At 35.8% G+C, this 15,994-nt stretch overlaps 3 protein-coding genes across 5 annotated transcripts; 1 reads left to right on the top strand and 2 right to left on the bottom strand.

Moving 5' to 3' along the window:
* Nucleotides 1-1,100: 1,100 nt before the first annotated feature.
* On the bottom strand, nt 1,101-6,335 carry ndufs8a (NADH:ubiquinone oxidoreductase core subunit S8a). Of its 3 annotated transcripts, none has more exons than XM_083538871.1 (6): nt 6,231-6,335; nt 4,347-4,394; nt 4,190-4,255; nt 3,330-3,592; nt 1,946-2,074; nt 1,101-1,799 (listed from the first exon to the last, which is right to left on the bottom strand). In XM_083538871.1, exons 2-6 carry the CDS (start codon nt 4,387-4,389, stop codon nt 1,668-1,670), a joined length of 633 nt encoding a protein of 210 aa, XP_083394997.1. In that variant the 5' UTR covers nt 4,390-4,394; nt 6,231-6,335; the 3' UTR covers nt 1,101-1,667. The 3 variants fall into 3 exon arrangements, with proteins under 3 accessions (XP_083394997.1, XP_083394999.1, XP_083394998.1); XM_083538873.1 differs by having other exon boundaries at nt 4,190-4,243; XM_083538872.1 differs by having other exon boundaries at nt 4,347-4,875; nt 5,098-6,318.
* Nucleotides 6,336-10,972: 4,637 nt separating this feature from the next.
* Nucleotides 10,973-13,503, top strand: LOC310725433 (violet-sensitive opsin). Its single transcript, XM_083540371.1, has 4 exons — nt 10,973-11,572; nt 11,666-11,830; nt 12,495-12,573; nt 13,207-13,503. The coding sequence occupies exons 1-4, from the start codon at nt 11,427-11,429 to the stop codon at nt 13,417-13,419; spliced, it is 603 nt and encodes a 200-aa protein (XP_083396497.1). The 5' UTR covers nt 10,973-11,426; the 3' UTR covers nt 13,420-13,503.
* A 728-nt stretch (nt 13,504-14,231) lies between these two features.
* tmem187 (transmembrane protein 187) lies at nt 14,232-15,772 on the bottom strand. Its single transcript, XM_083539334.1, has one exon. The coding sequence runs from the start codon at nt 15,505-15,507 to the stop codon at nt 14,755-14,757; it is 753 nt and encodes a 250-aa protein (XP_083395460.1). The 5' UTR covers nt 15,508-15,772; the 3' UTR covers nt 14,232-14,754.
* Nucleotides 15,773-15,994: the final 222 nt, after the last annotated feature.

The following is a 15,994-nucleotide window of genomic DNA, read 5'->3' as shown; positions in this document are numbered from 1 at the left end:
TTTATGCAGTTCAATTTAATTGTGTTTTATGAAAGTTAAGAACGTTTTTCTTGTTAAATAAAGTTATATTTTTATATATATACCGGGTGAAAATGCATACTGGATCCGATTGTATTCTTTGGATCTTTTCCTATGGAATGATCTATATTAAATAACTAAAGAAACAACAACCTGGCAACCCTGCATGGTGCGTTTTAATCTGTCTCTTCATGTACGCCTCTCAATTACCGACAAATGACGAAAAAGCAAATACGGCGCATGCGCAGTGCATACATTATAGCAAAAAATTCCTTTAGTCCCCCAACAGAATATTTGAGAGGGTGTTCGTTTCCATGAATTCATAGTTCAATTAATAGTGGTGATTAATTATAAGAATAGATTAGTCATGACCAAATATCACAAGGTGCACAATATTATTATATTATTTTCCCCCTTGAGTCTTGACAGCTTTCAATAAATTTTTTATGTAAATGTTTATACTACTAACCCCATTCCCAAATTATTTTACATTTTACACTAATGCAAAAATGTTAACTATAGAGGCCATCAATTAATCTTTGTTATACGCATTCAGATCAGGTGACCAGTTTTTACCCCAACAATGCAACATGTAAAGTCTTTACTTGCACTCATCATACTGCAGTGTTCTTAAATATTATGTTAAATAATACGTAAATGTAGTAAAGCAACCAAATAATAAATCTTTCTCTCTGTTGAGTCAAGCATGCTTTTAAAGCACCAAATGATCTTGCCTCTTTCTTCTTTCCGTTCTGATTTATCCTGATATGCTACATCTGCATGAAGTTCTTTTCAGTTGGAGATGAACAGTCTAAAGAACCATGAGGTTACTGTGGAGGGTTAACTCAAGAACCATGAAGATGGATTTGGACTGTAATTAAAATAAACAATCTGTTCAAATGGCCAACATTTTTCCTTGTTACCATCTCCTTGCTCGCTTGCTCATTATTGATCAACTTTGAGACAATGTCCAATGTTAAAAATACTGTGCAATTAAATTAAACAAAAAACAAACAAAACAAAAAAATTTATTATATTCTTTTGTCAACCACATCACATGATGATAAAAGAAGAAAGCTCTATTTTTCCCAACATTAATTTATTCAATACAGGTATTTTGTACAGTTATTTTAAGGACACACAATCCTGTCTGTCATTCTGTAAGTCCTAACATCAGAGTAACAACACAAATGTTCTTTCTGCAACACTTCTATTGCTGAGCTGTGCGTGTAATGTAAAGTATTTTTTGTCTCACATGTCGCACCCCTCCGAGGTGGGCTTCTGGGACAGCGTGTATGTGTACAATGTGTTGAGGAAACTGTACTCCTATGTATGTGTCAGCCAGTGGTTTTGTACCGAAATACAGTATCCAAGTGCCATGGGTTTTTTTTTTTTTTAAAAGAGCTTTTAGGATTGATTGGACTTTCTGAACATACATTGTATTTTTACCATATTAATTATTAAAGAGTCACTCAGTATTCCATGGTGTCTGTGCTGAAATCCATTTGGCCTCTTAACCTTAATTAGGAGTAGATGCTGACCAATTTATTAATGATCTTTATTGATGGATAGCTGATATTTGGTTGGTCGGTCGGTCAGTCAGTCAGTCAGTGTGTGTGTGTGTGTGTGCCAGGACCCAGACAGCCTGTCTATCTATAAAGATAGTCGGCCTGAATATTCCCTGCAATTTCAGCCTCCCATTTGTCTCCATTATTGAGCAGCTTTTCCTTGTTATAGAGAAGTTCCTCGTGAGTCTCTGTACAAAATTCAAAGTTCGGCCCCTGAATAAAAGATAGAAAGGCACAAGGGAGAAAAAAAAAAATAGTGAAACATGGCTGTCTTGAAAAACACACAAATAATCATTGTGACATTATACATCGCTACATTAAAACATATATTGGGAACAAGCAGATTGACTAAAGCTTACCTCTACAATTGCATCCACAGGACAGGCCTCCTGGCAGAAACCACAGTAGATGCATTTTGTCATGTCAATGTCATAACGCGTTGTTCGCCTGCTTCCGTCAGCACGGGTTTCAGCTTCGATTGTAATGGCCTGGAAAATGACAGCAGATAGATGCACATTTTATACATTTACAAAAAATTTGGTAAAACGAAATTTTCTTTTAATATTACACTTGAAATGTGTAATATGGACAAAAGTATTAGGACACCTGACTATTCCAGACATATGTGGTTCTTCTTACCACAAAGTTAGAAGTGCACAATTGTATTGGATGTCTTTGGAAGTCATAGCATTCAATTTTTTCCCAGCATGACAATGCCCTTGTGCACAAAGCCAGCTCCATGAAGATATGCTTTGCATGGGTTAGACTAAAATATCTTGAGTGGCCTGCAATTGGGCTCTGACCTCAACCCTATTAAACATCTTTGGGATAAATTGGAACACTGACTGCATCCCAGGCCTCCTTATCAAACTGCCTTTTGCAGAATAAGAACAAATCTCCACAGCCACACTCCAAAATCTAGTGGAACACCTTAACAAAAGAATGAAGGTTAATATAACAGAAAATGGGACTTGTGTACTGTGAAATGTGAAATGTGAAATGAGTCTACAAACTTTAGTCAATATACTGTGTATGTATATTAAACAAAAAAATGTTAATAAAAACTAAAACTAATCTCTTTTTCTTAAGGAAATTTATGAACATCCACTTGTTTAGTGCATATAACCGCACCATTCAATGTACATTTTACTCCCATATTCATAGATAGATAGATAGATAGATAGATAGATAGATAGATAGATAGATAGATAGATAGATAGATAGATAGATAGATAGATAGATAGATAGATAATTTATAATCCATCAAGGATTGTTTTTACTATTATTATTATTATTATTATTATTATTATTATAAGACTGTCCAAAGAACATTACTCATTATCTTACACTCCAGTGCTTATGTTAGTTCTCACTCTCCAGTGTTCTGTATTGTTTAAAGACTATAATCACACTCTCGATATCACCCAAATGAGGATGGGTTTCCCTTTTGAGTCTGGTTCCTCTCAAGGTTTCTTCCTCATTACATCTAAGGGAGTTTTTCCTTGCCACATTTACCATGGCTGCTCATCAGGGATAAATACACATCATTCACCTCGACTTGTTAAACTCTGTAAAGCTGCTTTGAGACAATGTCTGTTGTAAAAAGCACTATAAAAAATTGTCTATCATTATTAGTCACAAATGCAACAAAACTCCTAAAAAGTAAGGCTATCATGCCAATCATGTAGTTTAAAGATTATTAAGCTATAGAAGGAGCATGTCCGTGAGTATGTTTGCGTATACCTGTGCAGGACAGATAGCCTCACACAGCTTGCAGGCGATGCAGCGCTCCTCTCCAGACGGGTACCGACGCAAAGCGTGCTCTCCCCGGAAACGTGGGGACAGTGGACCTTTCTCAAACGGGTAGTTAATGGTGGCAGGCTCCCGGAAAAGATAACTCATAGTCATTCCCAAACCTCGGAACAGCTCTGTCCAAAGCAGGGTCTGAGCGGCTCGATCTGTGATGGACTTCATATCATTGAGAGGTTCCTGAGCATTCACAAATTCTACAGAGAAAGAGGGATTATATAATGCACAGAATGAATGCATGGGTTAAATCTAAATTTTTTGTAAGTCAGGTTTTTGTTGAAATCAAGACATTTATATATTCTGCCACTTAACATCAAATAGATACAATCAACATAAAACATAGAAAACAAACTCCTGCTCATTTATCCCATTTTTATACTTTTATATGTTGCCATAAGTGATCCCTGTTTTTTTTCTCCCTTCACTATTCATTCTTCCCAACTCATATGGATCCATTAGGAGTAGTCAATGTGCAGCTTGTATAGCAGTATAGATTTACTGTCCTACCAGTTTTTCAACCAATAATGGCTGCTTAATGAGATATTTTTAGAGGACAGTAAATCTGTACTGCTATACAAGCTGCACACTGACTACTCTAAAATATATCCTAATGTTCATTTCTATAGTATTGTCCCATAAGAACATATAATAAAATGGTTGCTGAAATGTCAGGTTGTTCTTTTTTTTTGTGTGTGAGATACTGTATATAATATTCTCATTTGTATTGAACTTGTTTTTGACATAGTGCCTAATTTTCTGATTTTGTGTGCATTGATTAATACGATTAAACTTACTGTAACCCTCTCTTTGCGCTGATAAACTGAGAGGCCGCACAAGATTGTGGCTCACTACAAAAGAGCCTGATGAAAGGGGAAAAAATAAACACAATATAAAACATATTCAAATGTACACAATAAACCAGAATGCATTTCCAGAATTTAAGCATCATACCGGGCCTGGATATAGAATAGAGAAGACGTAACGTTGCAGCCATCACACCTGGAATAAAACACACTATAGTCAAAAAGCAGATTGAAATTTTACTATATTAACATGTAGTACATGGATTTTAGGACCGGGAATGGGATATGATATATATGAATCTAGTTGTTCTACTCTAACATTACACACCTTTTTGTTGTTGCTTACATGCAAGTAAACTAGCGTAATATAAGGGTGAGTCAAATGAAAACTTTAATAGGGTTAATTACATTAGTAAAAAGGTACATTAAACTCGAATCTGCAAGAGCAACTGCTGTTAAATAGGTCACTCATAAAAAAATTTAGTAAGAGGGAAGAAAATAGGGGGAAGATTATGATTTCATAATATAAAAAAAAAAAAAAAAAAAAAAAAAAAAACGAATGCAGGTTTATAGATTAGTAAAACTAATACAGTGAAAATACACAATAGAGTTCAATGCCTATTACAGCTATATTCAAGCTATATGTAACACTGCCATGTGTTTGTAATATCGTTGACCTTTAATAAAAACTTTCTTTTCGGCTTCTCCCGTTAGGGGGCGCCACAGCGGATCCTCCGCACGTTTGATTTGGCACATGTTTTACGCTGGATGCCCTTCCTAACGCAACCCTCCCCAATTTATCCGGGCTTGGGACCGGCACTAAGAGTGGCTGGGGATGGTTCCCTGACCGGGAATCGAACCCGGGTCGCAGCGGTGGGAGCGCTTTAATGAACCTTGACCTTTAATGAAAGACATAAATCTGGTCCTGATTTTTTTAAATGCTATAAGACATTCACTTATATTCCCTACATTTACATGATTTGCAGCTTATAACTAAACAAAAATGTTAAAAACAAAGCTCTGTGTGGGTGGCATTTTCCTCCTTTTATCCCATTCTTCTTATATATATGGCATAAAGATGTTAAAAATAAACCCTGCGATCATTTGGTGTTGGCATGTTCTCTGGATTTTTAATTTGCGAATTTACCCTATGAATTTGTATAGATTACAATTTGATGATAGTCAGGATTACTTTTTTTTTTCACAGTAATTGTATTTGCACGACTCTCAAAACTGTTTGCTGCTGCCCCTTGTGGTCAGACGTGGTAAATGTCACTATTTTCATATTGTTATTACTGGAACATTTTCCTCAGATTCCCTGCAATACAAAACCATTTGGAATTCAGCAACTATGAATCCTGCTTCTTCTGCGCTGCATTGTTCAGAAACGTTCAATGTTTTTAGAGATGCTTATAAAAAATGGGGGAAAAACTACACTACACGACTCACACGCCACCACACGGGCGCGAAGTTTTGTACCGGTGGAAACACAAACACAACATTAGTTCCGCTGAATCAGGTCCCATCATCTGTTTCCCAACCATATTTAAAATCATATAACAGCATATAGATACTTTGTTCATCCTAATGTGCTTGCAGGCGTGAAAATTAATAACATTCTGGAAGAAACACACCCACACATATATAAAATAACGTGGGGGGACAGGTTTCAAAAACGATTAGCTAGTATAAGAAACATTAGCTTGTTAGGATGATCAATCAAACAGCAGTGCAATGACAATTTTTCTGTATACATTAACATTTAAGTTGATAAATAGAGGATTTAATATATCCCCTGTCCTCTGGGATGAGATTTAAAACACCGCTTTACACGAACATACACACAGACTGACTGCTGCACTCTCAAGGACTTTCAATGACTGTCATGCTATTGCACCCAAAATCCGCAGTTAGCATCAGGTTTGTCTGGACCAGATAATACACAACGTGTTTTAGCTACAAGATGAAAAATGGCCACTCGTTAAAATCTTATAAAGACCAAGCTGCACAATTTAATTCAAAAGACACTCACCGGGTTGTCGCTATTTGGCCTTCTAAACCAGAACAGCGGACGGGTTAGGAAACGCACATCCCAGACGGCGGAAGTATCACTGACCACGTGACCAAGTTTTCCTTTTTTTTGTTGTTTTGTTTGTCTGCTTTTTATTTTATTTTTTTACCCCTCTCTTTTTTATTGCAAACAGGAAACGAACAATAAACAATCACGAAACAGATGTAAAAACAAAGAAGAGGAGTGAAGGCATACAGACATTGCAAAAGCATAAAAAGCATACCTTTGTCACCATAAAATATCAAAGGTTTTGAACAATGGGTTCAAGAACAGTATACGTTTTTGGGGCCTTTGAGTTAAAAGGTTCTGGCGTGTACTTAAAGTAAGCGAAAAGGGACTTAATATCAGATTGTCTGATATGTATTTTTTTCATTGACCTTTAGATTATGAATCTTGTTCTGTTGTCTTCTTTGCCATATTATTGTACTGCTAAGTACTTAAATTCAATAATTTAAGCTTAATTATTATTAATAATTATTATAAAAATTTATTAGAGAGAAGTGGTAGTTCAGTGGTTAAGGTTGGGTGTTCAAGCCCAAGGATAACCAAGCTACCATTGCTCCAGGGTTACTGAATAATGGCTGGCCCTTTGCTTTGAACCCAACTTCCGAACAAGCTGGGATATGCAAAAAAAAATTTCACTGTGTTATAGGGTATATGTGAAAAGTAAAACACAGGCTTCTTCCTTATAAATAATTGGAGCGTTATTTTCGCTTTTCACACACAAACATATACACATAAGGAGGTGGTAGCTCAGTGGTTAAGGTTTTGGACTCTGAATTGGAAGGTTCGAATCCCAGAACCACCAAGCCCCCACTGCTGGGCCCTGAAGCTCAGTTGTAAGTCACTCTGGATAAGGGGTTGTGCCAAATGCTGTAAATGTATATAAATAGAGTGATTTATAAATTTCAAATGAAAGTGTACAATTTTGAAATATGCCAGGGAAATTGCTCAAGGGCCTAACAATGGCAGCTGGGTAGTGTTATGGCTTGAACCTTATGATAAAAAAAAAACCCAGAGCTTTAACCACTGAACCACCACAACCACACTTACTGTTCACTGCATGTTATACTCTTTTTATGTATACATAATTAACTGAATTATGTTTTGCATGTGACTGTTGCAGTACCCTTTGTGACTACTGAAGGGACTAAGGGACTAATACTAAGGGACATTTGTTAGGTTCTTCTTGGTTTTTGGTTTACATTTGTAAAGCACTGCTACATAAATTTGTGTGTATATATATATTACTTGCGATCAAACCTTTTAAAAAACATACAAATGTCAAACGTGGCGGGATTGCTTTTTTTGTCGGGACTGTCAGCATGCTGCATGTTTTCATATGATGTAAAAAACAAACCTTCTTCATTCTTGCTATGCTGTAGAAGACTTTTTTGTTACACACAATGCAAATGTGTTTTGTGATTTAGATGTCACCAAAACTTTATAAGCAAAAGCATGAAAAATTATAGCGCTGGAAGGTTCTCACAAGGATAGTAACACAAACATGTACCTGTGTGCGTCATGAAATGAAGTAGAAACAGCAGAATAAGGGGTTTATTGCTTATGCTTAATGAAGCAGTATACGTTTAATTAAAATCAGGGGCGGTGTTTATCCCACTTGCATTGATGTGTGTATGCACATCCCTTTTTAAGCATTTGATATTACTTATTATTGGACTGTGGATTGAGAGACTGCTTCTTTACTAAGAAAGTGAGTATTTAAATAATAAAGTTTTATTCTATTATTGGAAATCTGGGGTTAGGTTTAGGACTGCCAGTGCCAATAGTAAATATAGTTACAGATCATCACATTTGTTTTACTGTCATTTATACTGTTGTTATTTAAACGACAATTTGAAATGATCCAGGAAAATAAGTGTAAAGTTCTTGTGTATTGTGTATTTTACTGCTGTGTGTATTTATTGTGCTGACTTTGTAGTTAACATTAACCTTGCATTTAAATTGTTATATTGTTTTCACTGACAATATCACACATTAGCATTTTGCCGTTCATGTTTCAAATGTTTGGATATTTAATAAAAGTGTTAAATAATGTATATTAATGTATGTTAATAGTGGGGAAAATATTATTTATCATTTGTGTTTTAATTTTTGAATGTGATGTAGAAAACATTGACTGATGCAAATTTCCACTCACATTAGAATTATTTCGTTAACAGTAATAATAACTGCTAGAATGAAAATCTCTAGATTATTATGATACAAATATATTATACAGTAGTATGCTGCTTACATTTCTGCCATGTACACATATAAATTTTCCCTTTCACCAAATTATAAAGTTATGTACATTATATTAGCTATACGTTTTCAATCTGTGGCAATTTCCAGATAAAAGAAAACAATATATACTTTCTCTGGGGTGCCCTTAAACCTTAAAATACATTTGATGATCATTTTGGACTATTTTTTTTTTTACCATAAGAAAAAACATGGCCTAAATCATAGAATAAACAAATATAAAATAACCATTTAATGACTATCTTTGCTGTTCTCTTTTTCTAGTGGCTACAACTAACACAAGTGAATTTATGGAAGAGCCATGGTCCAGTGTGGAGAAGTCTGTGCTTGTGGTCATTCTTAGCATTGAGATGGTGCTGGGAATTCTGGGAAATGGCCTGATCCTGATTGTTAAAATAATGGTGAGAAATATTATGCATTTATTAGTTCCTCTTAACTTTTCTTAAATCTTTTTTTTACTTTTTTCAGGAATTTAAGCAGCCAAAGGATTGCAGGGACAAGATTGTAGACCTGCACAAGGCTGGAATATGCTACAAGACCATCAGATTGTTGCCTTGGCCATATGTTTTGGGTCATTGCCATGCTGGAAGACCTGTACACGACTTTTCTTCAGTGTTCTGGCTGAGGCCAGAACGTTCTTATCCAAGATTTTACAGTGCATGGCCCTGGTCATGTCGTGAAGGTACAGGAGGACTTCACAACATGACCGGGGCCATGCACTGTAAAATCTTGGATAATATTTTATTCAGGTGTTCGTTGGAAAACTTCAGATGGGTCTGTTCATGTGCATTCTTGAGCGGAAAGACCTTGGTGTGTTACCAATGGTTTTCTTGGTGACTGTGGTCCCAGCTCCTTTGAGATCATGAAAAAGCTCCTCCTGTGTAGTTCTGGGCTGATCCCTAACTTTTTTATCCTTAACCCATGAGATTTTGCACGGAGCTTCAGAGCGAGGACAATTGACTTATCTTTTGATTTATTTTGATTTAATTATTGATTTTTTCCATTTTTAAATGATCATGCCAACAGTGGTGTATTTCTCACCAAGCTTCTTGCTGATGATCTTGTAGCCCATTTCAGCCTTTTGCAGGTCTTGTCCCTGATGTCCTTTGGCAGCTCTTTGGTCTTGGTGGTGGAGAGGTTTGAATGGAAGAGGTTGATTTTGTGACTGGTGTCTTTTATACACATAACCAGTTGATATTAGGAGTTTTTTTCCTAAAGGTACAGGACTAATTTGGGTGTGTGGTAGTCAGATTTCTTGCTGGTTGGTAGACCTCTTGCATGCTTCAAATTTGAAATGCTTTAAACATTCATGTTCTCTATGTTCTATTGTGAATAAAATATTAGCTCATGTGATTTGAAAATCTTTTAGTTAAAATAAACCTACCATACAAAATCCAGACTGTTAATTTTCTTTGTAAGGGGTTAATTTACAAAATCAGCAAGGCATCAAATAATTATGTTCCCCAATGTACTAAATTTGCCTATTTTTAGTTGTTTGGATTCCATTCATATATTATTTTATTAATAAATACTTTTTATTGTTTGAGTGTTGCATTTATATTTTTGTTCAATGTCATTTGAATGTAGTTAAGTTTGTGTTTTTGCAAATAAAATCCAAATCAAATTGTTTCAGAACAGTGATTATATATAACAGTATTAGATTAGATTAGATTAAACTTTATTGCCATTGTGCAATGTACATGTACAGAGCCAATGAAATGCAGTTAGCATCTAACCAGAGGTGCATAAGTGGCCTACGTACAATAGATAACAGTAGATAAATAAGGTATGAAATCCATATATACAGGGGTGAGGGTGAATAATGTACAGAAGGTGCAGTAGGTAATAATATATGGTATATATTGTAATATATAAGATTATGCATAGACAGACATGTCAGAAGATAATATACTCAAAAGACATGATATATTTAGTTAAAAGTTTGAATGTATGTATGATACAGTATATACAGTATAAATATGGGTGGAATGTACAGTAGTGCAAATGTAAGTTAAGGATGGTGTGAAAAGAAATGTGAACTGGATAAGGAGTGCAAAATACACAGAAAGTGACAAGGCAGTATTGAATCAGCTGTCCAGTGCAGTAACAGCCACAGGAAAAAAGCTATTCTTTAGCTAATCTAACTTGACCAATAAAGTGACTAAATGTTACACATTTTCTGCATCATTTTTGGTCTGTACCTCTGTCTCTCACAGTGTAGGAATCAATATCAGTGTGTTTACTGGCTCCCATTTGTCAGTCTCACACTCTCTGACTTGTGTTGTGCCATGCTGATCATGACCGGTTCTTTACTGGCTGTCCTGACCGGAGGTCAGAGTTCACCATGGTGTGAGGTGGTCAGCCTGTTCAAGTTCACCTTCATCACGTCCTCCATTGGAAGCATAGGTGAGAAATTAAACCATTGGCAATGGTAGACCAGTATAGCCACAATGCCACATGTGAACTTCACATAGCTTCTTCATAAACACTAACAATTATTATTATATAGTTTTCCGTTTTGCTGTTCTAAAAGCAAATTAGAAATATATTTATATAATGTCATACATAATGGAATCCTAATTTGAATAAAAACAACAAAGCTTATTCAAATTATTATTTCATCTTATGTTCCACAAAAGTTTGATATTTCTCTTTAATCAATACAAAACTTGTATTGTTGGCCAACACTTTGAAACCTGCTGTTATAATGACTTCTGTTTTGTGCTGAGCTTCTACACACCAGTCAATATAGTTTTCTTAGAACATGAAACCTTACTATGTTTTATTTATTATGTACATATCATATCATATAATTTTAAAATTGCCAAAATGCGCATATTGATCTTTTTTTATTTAATCGATTCATACATTTTCTTTTCTTCTGTCTGTTGAATGACAGCTCTGCTCTGTGTCCAGCGATATACTGGCCTGCCCTCTACTAGAAGATGCTTCTCTGTCATCGTAATATTGGGATGTTTGGCTACCTGGTTGTTAGGTGCTGTGTTTGGCGTGGTTCCAGTGATCTATGATTGGGTTAGGTAAATTTGATTCATGAAAAAACTTTTTCTCCAATGTTTGGTTTAAGTTGTTAACAAAGAGAATAACATTTTTGAATCACAACTGTGTGATAGGTTTGACCCTGCAGAGATGCTGTGTGCTGTGTTTTGGGAGAGCAGTTACTCCGACATGATGATTTACATCCTCTCCTCCTTAGCAGTCACGATATTCCCATCTCTGCTGCTCATTATCGCCTGCTCCTTTTTAACTTGGGCTGGCTATGGGAAGAACTGTGCCAGGTATGATAAATCCAGACACTCATAATTATTCTAATTATGAAGGTCTTTTTATATGACTTAAGCTTGTAGTCTCTTTTAGGAAGATGTACTGACAGTACGCATGCACAAATATTTACGCACATTTTATCACCATTTCTGATACTATATAGTTTTGATTAAACAATCAAAAATGCACGATCATGACCAAGGATCAAAAATGCACGGTAAACACGATCATCTTTCAGAGATAAAAAAAAAATCCATGAGTTTTTTAATATGAGGTTTAATTGAAAGAATTGACATTAGATTCATTGCTATTAATAAATGCTTTAGGAATTATTTAGAACTTTTGTGGAACCTAGCACTGCCAATAGCATGTAAAATTATAAAGACACTCTGAACGTAGAGTATGAGTTAATTCTTACATATATGTTGGAGTGGAATCTGTGTTGAGGCAGTGTGTAATTTGTTACATGTAATAAGAAAAATACATAGAATTACAGCAAGGCATGGAGCTGATTTCTTTCAAGCCCAGAGTGTACACTGATTCAGTGAATCAGTCTAATGACAAAGTAAAAAGCTTTAAAAAAATATTGGCACAAATTTAAAGTGAGTAGGTTGCACAGTGTTTTCCCATTTGAGACAAAAAAAATGGCTTTCATAAACTCTTTTCTCTGTTCTGTAGTCAGACTGATTTGTCATCTGTCACGTCACTGTTGGTGGGAACTTATCTGTTCTGCTATACTCCTTTTGCTGTGTCAGAGGTGAGTGGTCCTTCACATTAACTGAAAATGGATTTTGTAACCAACCCCAGCCATTAGGGTTGCACAAGCCTTAGTGCCGGTCCCAAGCCCGGATAAATGGGGAGGTCTGTGTTAGGAAGGGCATCCAGCGTAAAAACATGTGCCAAATCAAATATGCGGATGGTCCGCTGTGGCGACTCCTAACGGGAGAACCCGAAAGAAAGAAAGTTAAATGCAGATGCATAAAAATATAAAATTTGTATAAAACATACAAACAAAAATCTGTTTTTGAGGTGTGAAACAGTTCTACCTTTTTCACAGTGAATTATTATATTATATTAATAATATATACTATTCTAACTTTGACAGTTTTCTAAGGGGGACAAACTGAAGAAGTTTGTTAAAGTGATTAAATGAACCTTCTTAGTTTTTTTCCTACTGCTATAAACATTATATTTATGTGCTGGGAGCTGTGTTTTATTACCTTAATTACACTTTAAGGTCATGACATTCCCTATTGTGATTTATTTGATGTCAGATTTTGCACTCAGGTTTATACAAACACTCAGCTGCAAACAGTTAACTTAATTATTACAATTATTTATTATTGCACTAACAAATTCAAAATTTTGTGTTGTCATAAACATATTGTAGCTGATTCTTCTTGGGAGGCTGGATCTGTCACCATCTCCTGAGTGGCTGAGAACATTTTCAGCAATAATGGCATATCTGGACTGTAGTTTGAACCCCATCATTTACTGCACTAACCAAGAGTTTCGAGAGGCAGTACTTGCACTTCTTTGGACCAGCAGAAAGTCTACCATCCCTGAACCAGTACTGACTAGCATAACAAAAATAGACACATAATATTGGTGTGAAACAGAGACTAAGATTAATAAATATCATATTGTTGGAAAGCCAAAATGATGTTGCCATTATTATTATTATTATTATTTTTTTTTTTAAAGATTACCACGTTTTTTTATTAAAGTAATACACTGTGGGCTTTAAAACCTAATTGCATGAGGTTTTAAAGCCCACAGTGTATTACTTTAATAATGTAAAGAAACTAAATTAAACAATCATTAAAAAAAATTAAACAACCTATACAAACATTCATAAATATTCAAACTAGGCCCATCCACATTTTGTGGTTATTAATCATTAGTGATATATGACATTATATAAACTATGTATTTTTGAACATTAATGTTAGGCAAACACTCACTTATTCGTTAATTTCTCATTTAGAGGATTCAATGGACACCATCTGCGGAGACACAGAGATGTGAGCCACTGGTTTTTCTGCAGTGTTTTTAATGTGATTTTTTTATTACTTTTATTTATGCACATGAATTGCAAACTTAAAAAAAAAAAAAGGACAGAATGTCAAAATATTGTACTAGAAATCTCTGTACTGGGTAATAAAAATAAAAAAGATGATTGCTCTACGTACAAAGTATTTTATTGCACTTAATAAGACTGAATGTAAGTCTCCTATGTTTATTTGTTTAATCAATTTTAATTTCATGCTAAATGAATTGATACAACCATTTAGCAATTACTATAAGGATAGCTCATACTTACCCAGCTTTAGCATTATTATATTAAGAATTGAACTTTGCATTTTAGCACATTACACATTTAGCTGTAGGATGAATAAACTTTCACTAAGGTAATCCATAAGAAAAATTGCATTTTATTGGTTTTGTGCCATAATTAATTTAGTTGTCATGCTTCTTCTGAAAACATTGTATTACTAATGTATATTATTCAAAACATTTGAGTGTGTACCATAATATCTATATTATCACTTCAATTATTGTTTGTGTATTTAGTTTGCATGAACAGTTCTGCAATTAAGCACCAATCAGTGAAAAGTTGACAGCCTCAACTGAAACTATAATAAATGGATATTCGTGGAAGGCTATTGAGTCTGGTTGCTCTCAAGGATTTTTCCTCGTACCGTCTTCTGGAGTTTTTCCTTTGCCACAGTCAGCTGCTGGCCTGCATATAAATTAAAGTTGTATAATCTCTGTAAATCTATTTTGGGACAATGTTCATTGTTAAAAGTGCTATTCACTTGAAACTTGAATTGATCTAAAGTGATGTATATGTGTGTGTGTCACTTTAGATCAAGTCAAGTTGCAAGTGAATAACTTGAATTATACATGTGTGTATATATACATATATACTCTGATTTTATGAGGCATGTTTGTGCGCATTTTGCGTAAGGTGCGTCAGAAAGCAGAAGCTGTAGTGGAACTGCAGTATATCGCACACTTTGGACCAAAAGTGTCCAGTGAGATTTTGGAAGAGCGAGAATTTGGCCAGCTCGTGGTCCAGGAGCTTTAAAAGCACGAATCCTGCACACGAGAGCGCAGCCTGGATGAAGTAACGCAAAGACACCGCGTCTCCGGCGGTGCGCTGAGCCGCGGCCGCCTGCAGCAGCGCCGCGGCGATGTGAGCTCCGAGAGCCACCTCAAAGCCGCGCTCATGCAGCAGCGCCAGCGCGTAGCTCGCCAAGGAGCACACCTCCGCGATCAGCGCGTAGCGAGCCGACCAGCCGTGCGTAATGGCCCGACACCACACCGGCACCCAGGCGAATATGGGCAGCGTGAACCACTGATCCAGGACAGAGGGCGCGCGGCGCAGCGTGGCCAAGCGCGTCCACTGAACCGGGCCGTATGCCAAAGCCATGAGCGCGAACACGTCCTTTGCGTACGCCGCACGGGGATCCTTTATCCTCCTGCTCAGCCAGTACACACCAACCACAATATAACCCACGTTCACCAGACAGTTAAACGGCATGGCCAGAAACGCAGGCAGCAGATCCACTCTCTTCTCTGCGTAGTGATTGTAGGACATGTCCACCAGCACATTGTCAAAAATGTCAGTGTTTGCCAAAGCGATGCAGAGGAAGAACGGCAGCAAAACGTGCACGACTGCTGACATTTTCAATAATTACCTAATTTAAGATATTAAAAAAACAAGTGCGCAGGTTGTTATTCTTCCGCACTATCCGGACAGGAAAACAACATCCGCTTGTATAGGAAGCACCAGAGCCCAAGAGTATCTTTAATATACAATTTAATTCCTTCCCTAAAAAAGCTATATAATTTTAAAGGCAACGATAAATGCAAATGCAGATTTGTAAGCAATACACTTTTCCATGTATTTTCAACAAGCACAAATACACACATTAACACAGGAACCAACTGAGCTTTACTACAATTTCTATATATTCAGAGAGGACTTTTATTTTCCGGATGTACGCAATGACACTGGCCAGGTTAGATCTGCTGATTATTTAAAAAAATAAAAGTCAACTCAATTACTTATAATATATGATATAATACAATCCACATACATTTGAAAAATGATAGCAAAAAAAAAAAAAAAAAAAAAACCACGCATAATTTTTAGTTTTATCAAAAATAAA

This window comes from Silurus aristotelis (assembly GCF_946808225.1).
Source record: "Silurus aristotelis genome assembly, chromosome: 4".
NCBI classification, from domain to species: domain Eukaryota; kingdom Metazoa; phylum Chordata; class Actinopteri; order Siluriformes; family Siluridae; genus Silurus; species Silurus aristotelis.
The sequence above is the reverse complement of the archived record's forward strand: the minus strand, read 5'-3'. Positions and strand labels throughout refer to the sequence as shown.

Excerpts from the sequence above, each read along its gene's own strand:
- LOC310725433 (XM_083540371.1), top strand. The coding sequence starts at position 11,427 with ATGACAGCTCTGCTCTGTGTCCAGCGATATACTGGCCTGCCCTCTACT. Across the intron at positions 11,573-11,665 it reads GTGATCTATGATTGGGTTAG|GTTTGACCCTGCAGAGATGC; the intron begins GTAAATTTGATT and ends ACTGTGTGATAG. Across the intron at positions 11,831-12,494 it reads TATGGGAAGAACTGTGCCAG|TCAGACTGATTTGTCATCTG; the intron begins GTATGATAAATC and ends TCTGTTCTGTAG.
- tmem187 (XM_083539334.1), bottom strand. The coding sequence starts at position 15,507 with ATGTCAGCAGTCGTGCACGTTTTGCTGCCGTTCTTCCTCTGCATCGCT.
- ndufs8a (XM_083538871.1), bottom strand. The coding sequence starts at position 4,389 with ATGGCTGCAACGTTACGTCTTCTCTATTCTATATCCAGGCCCG. Across the intron at positions 3,593-4,189 it reads AGCGCAAAGAGAGGGTTACA|AATTTGTGAATGCTCAGGAA; the intron begins GTAAGTTTAATC and ends CTTTCTCTGTAG. Across the intron at positions 2,075-3,329 it reads AGGCTATCTGTCCTGCACAG|GCCATTACAATCGAAGCTGA; the intron begins GTATACGCAAAC and ends GTCATTTTCCAG.